Consider the following 7,401-nt stretch of genomic DNA (forward strand, 5'->3'; position numbering starts at 1 on the left):
CAGAGTCCAGATTTGCGCCAGAGGTGCCGAGTCTTCCCTTAGCCTGTCCTAACGGGGATTATCCAATGAGTCATTTCACATACTCTGTTCAGCTTCCTCAGCTATAAAATAAGAAAGTAATAATTCCTCATGTCTAGGTTTATTGTGGTGACCATGAGGTGATTTTTGGAAGGAATGATGCTAAAGCTGAAACTCCAGTGCTTTGGCCACCTCATGCAAAGAATTGACTCATTAGAAAAGACTCTGATGCTGGGAGGGATTGGGGGCAGGAGGAGAAGGGCATGACATAGGATGAGATGGCTGGATGGCATCACTGACTCGATGGATGTGAGTCTGAGTGAACTCCGGGAGTTGGTGATGGACAGGGAAGCCTGGTGTGCTGCAATTCATGGGGTCGCAAAGAGTTGGACACAACTGAGCGACTGAACTGAACTGAACTGAGGTGATGTATATGAATGAACTTCATAAAACGCCAGGCAAATGTCAAGGGAGAATAGGTAAATGACTCTAGGGTTTGGTTTCCTGACAACACTTTCATGAATGATTCGGGACTCTATCCATTCGACCGAATGACATTTTGGTCATAATATTCTCCTCACTTAGGATGCTAGATATGAGTTGCCACTTCATTAACAGAACTCTCAAGATTCTGAATTTAAGAGATTATAATATTTTTACGTGCCATTTCTCAAAATGAATTTCACCAGGTTTTAGGCTTTATGCTGTTAAAGCATCTACCTTACCTTTCTTCATCATTTCATAAGAAATTTTCTGATTTGCAGAAAACATTAAAATCTTGTAGATAAGGAAAGACTCAAGAAGATCCACTTTTTAAATCTATGTGGAAGTGGAGCAGATGGTTACATGGTCCCCTTCTGCTCTGATGTTTCAGGATTCTACAAGATTGCAGCGTCTGTGGTTATGATTGGCTGTGTGATCCCATGCACTAAGTCTTCAATAGTCAACATGTTAATTACCTGTGTGGTTCAGGAGACATTGATCTTTATTTCTGTTAATAGCTAACTGTTAATAATATTTTTCTGAGGACCTCAGGTATGTCCCCATTTGGGCTAAGCCAAGTTGCTCTGGGTGTGACTTGCCTGGAAAGCCCTTTTCAGCTAATCATCTACTTGCAACAAGTCAGTTTTCTTATTCAGTGGCCTTCACAGACAACTTTTCCTAAAAGAGCACTGCCTCACACCTCAAATTCTCCATGCCCCCTAAGCTTGCCTTATTCCTTTAAATAGTCCTCATTCCTCCTGGTTATGTTGCCGATTTCTTTGTTTCTTCATCATTTCCCTCCGTGTGATGCCTAATATTATTTGTCTACATGACTGGACCATGGCACCCAGATATTTGTTCAAACAGTACTCTGGATATTTCTGTGAAGGTTTTGTTTGTTTGCTTTGTATGAGTTGAACATTTAAAGTGCTAAACTTTGAGTAAATTAGATACCTTCTGTAATGTGTATGGGTCTCATTCAATCAGTTGAAGGCCTCAGTAGAACGAAGACTGAGACCCCCCCTAAGGAAGAAAGAATTCTGCCAGACTACCTTTGAAGTTCAGCTGCTACTCTCCTCCGACTCTCCAACATACTGACCTACCCCACCAGCAGAATCTGGACTTGCCAAGCCTTTACAGTTGTGTGAGCCAATTCCTGAAAATCAATCAGTCTCTCTTTCTTCATACACACACACACACACACACACACACACACTCAGTACTGAGCCTGTTTTTCTTGAGAAGCCTGACCAATAACTTCATTTACATATAAATGCTGTAAGAGCTGAGTCTTTATCTGTATACTGCTCTGTTCCCAGAGTCTGTCTGGCGCATAGCAGGCACTCAACTGGAGAAGGAAATGGCAGCCCACTCCAGTATTCTTGCCTGGGAAATCCCATGGACAGAGGATCCATGGGGTCACGAACAACTGGATATGCTGAGTGACTAAACAGCAGCAAAGGTACTCAGCAAAGTATTTGCTCATTTAAATAATTGATTAATGTATCAGCTAAGATTATTCCCAGCAGAATCTAAAACTGAGGTCCTTTCGACTTTTTAATCTTTGTTATGATGGTTAGTTTTATTCCTTTTTTCCCCATTTGGTTATCATTTTCCTTAGTTTTTCTGCTTTTCAAATCTTGAACTAATTTTCTGGCCTTTTCAGCTTTTTTGAAAAACAATTTTTTAGCATTCTGATCATTTAGTTCTTTGTGGGTTTCCTGCCTTGTCGCAATTAAAAACACCCCAGTTTCTGCCAGGAAAGTTTGGGTTAAATCTTTGCATACTGCAAACTTGAGCTAATATAAAAACTTTAAAAAATGCAAGCTGTGTGGAAACTGTTTACATCGAATCATGTAACAGAATATGCTCTTTAGACACATCTTTCTTTTTTAATACTTGACATAATTCTTTGATGCTGAAGTAAGTAGGAAATGTTTCCAGAAATTGAACTCTCTGAAGCTGGTGTGATCAGATATGAAGTGAGTTTGGTGCCGGTGTCTGCTTCATGGCCAATGATATATATGTTTTTCACTGTTCTACTCCAAGATTCACATTTCTCAAATTCTGAATGTATTTTGGACAGTGACTTTTGATTTCCAGTCAAAAACTTCAACACTAAAACGAAATGTATTAGCAAGTACATTTCTTTCAGACAGTTCCAGAAAGTTGAGTATATGCACAGTGTTTTTAGAAATAACACTAATATAACAATTCATACATATAAAATGTGCTGCTCCTCTGAGCACTCGATCATTTAAACCAGGAATTGTGGACCTGCTTATAATATTGTCACATGATTACTGAATGAAATTAGTATACCAAGGAAGATGGGCCTTATAGCTGTAGGGTACACACACACACACACACACACACACACACACTCTACTGTGTATCAATTTTGAACACCTTTAAATTGTCAGTTTTAACTAGTCCAATTTTGACTCAAATCTCTTTGAGTTTGAATGTGTGGCATTTTGTTCATTTTCTGGTGAGATGAGAAACCAGAATTGAAAGAAGAGAGCAAGTAGTATCTCACTGTTAACTCCCTCTTTCCAGGCCTTGAGGTGGCTGATAACAGAAAGAATTGCTCCTACGCAGTTTGGTTGCTTAGATTCAGTTTTCCATTATCTGTTTTAGAAGGGGCTTACTGATTTCTTCTAGCTACAGAAACTTGTTAATTTGTGCAAGAATTTTCATGTGCTGGCAATGTCTGGAATGTTATATGGTTAGTATATTTAATTCCTGACTGTCACATAGAGCAAAGTTTGTGATAGAATAAAGATCCTAAAACATGGGTGATTTTCATTTGAAAGCCCTTCCCATCTTAACAGTGAAAGCTTTGGTGTGATTTCAATCACATTATTTCCTAAAGTGTTCAATTCAGTTACTGTTCATTAGCTATGATTCTATGATTTAGAAGAGGGACTAATATTAAGAGGATGATCTTCTGTAGAGAAGGTAAGAATTGGTTGAGGAACTGTCATCTTGAAAAGAGAAATTGATACTGATAAATATCTTTAGTTCAGAGCTGCTTTAGACAAAGACCATAGATTCAAATGTGTTTTAAAAAGTAAAAGTCAGGCAAATATAATGTTAAGAAATTAAAAAATTCCCAAATGATTAATATATTACAAATAACACGCCCCTGTGCAAGTCTGCTTTTGGAAACTTAAAATTCATTTTTGATTATAAACAGTGTTACACATATAATTATAATTTATATATTATATATAATATAATTATAATTTCTATTATAATCAGTGTTACGCATCTCTGTATTCACAGAGTAGGTGCTAAAGAAATGTCTGTTGGGTTGTAAAGGCAGTGGTTTGATAGTGAAGCCAGCACACTGAGGCATAATTCCTCTGATCTGTTTACCAGTTCCAGTTATTCTTTAAATAGAATTGTTGACATAGAAAAAGTAAGCTACATTTTATGGTGAGTTGGGTGTAGCAGGAAAAACACTGTAATATGAGTAAGGTGACTTAGACAAATCCTAGCTCTCTGCTTTTTTGCTCATGAGTGACCCTGGATAAGTCAGGTATTTTCTTGATATTTTGGTGTGATTTTTTTTCTCCTGGAGTCTGGATGTTAGTAATGGATTTTTGCTTTTTAATTTATTTTTAAAATATTTTTCTTCCTGTCTTTCTTTGCCTGGGCTGGGACTTAGTTGCAACATGTGAATCTTTGCTGCTGCACACAGACTCTCTCTAGTTATAGTATGTGGGCTCCAGAGCTTGTGGGCTTCAGTAATTGTGGCACATGGGCTTAGTTTCTCCATGGCATGTGGGATCTTAGTTTCTCCAACCAGGGATCGAATCCATGTCTTCTGCATTGCAAGGTGGATTCTTAAGCACTGGACTACCAGGAAGTCCCTGGAAATGCATTTTTAAATCAGCCATCCCAGAAGGAAAAGATGGCAACCACAGTTCCTTCATCCTTCCTTCCTTGGAGGTCCCATGGTATATTGTGACTTGGCAATGCAGGCTTTGGTGACAAAGGGGGAAAGGCTAAAAGGGAAGATTTGGGGACTCCTGTGACAGTGATTTATACACAAAGAATATTTAGTTCCCTTAACCCAGAACATGCCATGAAGTAGAAAAAATAATGTATGCCATGAAAAATGTGAAAAATGACCTTGAGGGAAAAAACCCTCAGAACTAGTAGTTTAAAAAATTGTGATGCTTGGCAATGAATTTACATATTCCACACAGAAGGAAAGATTATTTAAATTTGTGTTTAGAGAGACAAACAATAAATGTTTAGAAAACCTGAGAAAGGGATCAAACAGACATTAACCCTAAATGTTTCTATACATTTTAGGAGCTCATTTTTCTGAGGAACTCAAGCCTACAACTGACTAAGATAAATTTGACACAGTGTCCCTTATGGATTTTGTTTCCCAAACAAAGGAACCAATATTAAAAGAAGTTCATTTTTCCTGAATAAAAGTGAAAAAAATCCTGTTGGATTTATTGTGAAAGCCACCAGGCTCTTATGTCCGTGATTCTCCAGGCAAGAGTGCTGGAGTGGGTTGCCATTTCCTCCTCCAGCAGATCTTCCCCACCCGGGGATTGACCTTAAGTCTTCTGCACTGTTGGCAGATTATTTACTGAGTCACCTATTAGTGCTGGTTAACCAGGAAGGAGTTCATCAGCACTGACTATTCTGTCACTATATATAAAAAAGGAAGAAATAGAACATGCTGTATGCTAAGTACCAGGTTTGGGAGAAATTACCACTTTTTATCCTCAGCGCTTCGAGACAGAAACTGCTGTTGTCACTCACAGATCAGGACCTTGAGGATCCCTGAGGTTATCTAACTTGCCTAAAGTCAATGTCGACCGCAGAGCTAGGATTCAAGCCCAGTTGTTTTGAAATTTCATGTATTTTCCCAGTCTGCTACGTTGTCCCTTGAGCTACCATCTGTGATGCTGTTTCTCAGGTGGTTTGGAGAACCCGAGGTTTGGACTGTTATGCGGTTGACCTGCTCCTTTTTTGGAGATGGGTCAGTGGAAGGATGGAGCCTATGTCGATCTGTGTGCAGCAAATAAAATACAGCCGTTTGGGGTGAGTTAACACCTTTTTTACCACGTTGCTTAGATGAGAAGTCAATAAAATTCTCTTCATGCTTTTCTTTTACAGATATTTATCTCTGTTTCCGGACCATTGTCTAAAGGTGAAAATGCCCACATGGCTGGTATCAACTCTGAGGGGCTGAAATTGAATATTACTGAAGCGAACTCCTGCCAAGAAGGCCTGTATCGTGAGCACCAGTTTTGTTGTCAGCCTTGTCCTCCTGGTATGTTATACACACGCAAACAAAAAAAAATCCAGTAATCAGGGTGAAAATCGGGGTGAGGACTACCATGTGGTAATAATGAAGAGAGTGTTTTTACAGCATTTAGTTCTCCTGCATTATGGCATGACTGAAAAGAAAAAGAACTATGACATTATTTTCCCAAGACTGGCTTAATTTTTTAATTTATTTACTTTTTAATTGAAGGATAATTGCTTTACAGAATTTTGTTGTTTTCTGCCAAACATCAACACTAATCAGCCATGGGTGTACATATGTCCCCTCCCTCTTGAATCTCCTCCCCAACCCACCCCTCTAGGTTGTCACAGAGCCCCTGTTTGAGTTCCCTGAGATACACAGCAAATTCCTGTTGGCTGTCCATTTTATATGGTAATGTAAGTTTCCATGTTACTCTCTCCATACATCTCACCTTCTCCTCTCCTCTCCCCATGTCCGTAAATCTATTCTCTATGTCTGTTTCTCCATTGCTGTCTTGCTAATAAATTCATCAGTACCATCTTTCTAGATTCCATATATATGAATTACTATATGATATTTATCTTTCCCTTTTTGACTTACTTCACTCTGTATAGTAGGTTCTAGGTTCATCCACCTCATTAGAATTGACTCAAATGTGTTCCTTTTTATGACTGAGTAATATTTATTGTGTATATATACCACAACTTCTTAATTCATTCATCTGTCGATGGACATCTACCTTGCTTCCGTGTTCTAGCTATCGTAAATAGTGCTGCAATGAACGTTGCAATTTTGGTTTCCTCAGGGTATATGCCTAGGAGTGGGACTGCTGGGTCATACGGTGGTTTTATTCCTCCAAGACTAGCTTATTTTATCTTTATCACACTGATTTGATGTGAACATGAGTAAATATAATTTGTAAATGACATGTAACTCAGAAGTGAGAGGACTTATTTGTTTAGCTCCATTTTTCAATAGCCAAAAAAGACTAAGTTGTGGATATTAAAACTTACCACATCAGAACTGGTTAGAATGTATCATAATAATTGTGGAGCTCTAAATGCAAGAAACTTCTACCCTTAAGAGATATGTCTCAACACTTCCCTTCAATCAGAAAGTCTCTAAGAATGTTTGTCCTAGCACTGAAGCCTGAAAAATACATTTGCATTTTGCAACCGAATAACTAGATGAGCTACGAAAGCAAAGAATAAAAACCAACCATTTTTTTTAAATCAGTATTTTTGAAATGAAAACCAATTTCAGATCGGAAATCCTCTGAACACTAGCAAATTAAAAGCTAAGCAAAAAGCAGTTGTGCAGACTTTTATTTTCAACACGGAGTAGAGTTGACTGTTATGTTATACAGATAAGCATTTCCCAGCTGCATCATGAAGGAAGACAGGAAGATAAAGGAAAACAGCACATGGGCATATATAATAGATTAATAGAACCATAAAGGATGGTAGTTGGAGAAGGCAATGGCACCCCACTCCAGTACTCTTGCCTGGAAAATTCCATGGGCGGAGGAGCCTGGTAGGCTGCAGTCCATGGGGTCGCTAAGAGTCAGACACGACTGAGCGACTTCAGTTTCACTTTTCACTTTCATGCATTGGAGAAGG

The 7,401-nt window shown here is 38.5% G+C and overlaps 1 protein-coding gene across 1 annotated transcript in view; it reads left to right on the forward strand.

Annotated features, from left to right (window-relative positions):
* Nucleotides 1-7,401, forward strand: part of FAS (Fas cell surface death receptor) — a 35,511-nt gene that overhangs the window by 9,411 nt on the left and 18,699 nt on the right. Inside the window, exon 2 of the mRNA XM_010838504.1 lies at nucleotides 5,650-5,806. Within this exon, the coding sequence (XP_010836806.1) occupies nucleotides 5,650-5,806 (157 nt within the window). The remainder of the gene's footprint in view (nucleotides 1-5,649; nucleotides 5,807-7,401) is intronic.

The sequence above is a fragment of the Bison bison genome, unplaced genomic scaffold (genome assembly GCF_000754665.1).
Source record: "Bison bison bison isolate TAMUID 2011002044 unplaced genomic scaffold, Bison_UMD1.0 scf7180017864097, whole genome shotgun sequence".
In the NCBI taxonomy this organism is placed as follows: domain Eukaryota; kingdom Metazoa; phylum Chordata; class Mammalia; order Artiodactyla; family Bovidae; genus Bison; species Bison bison.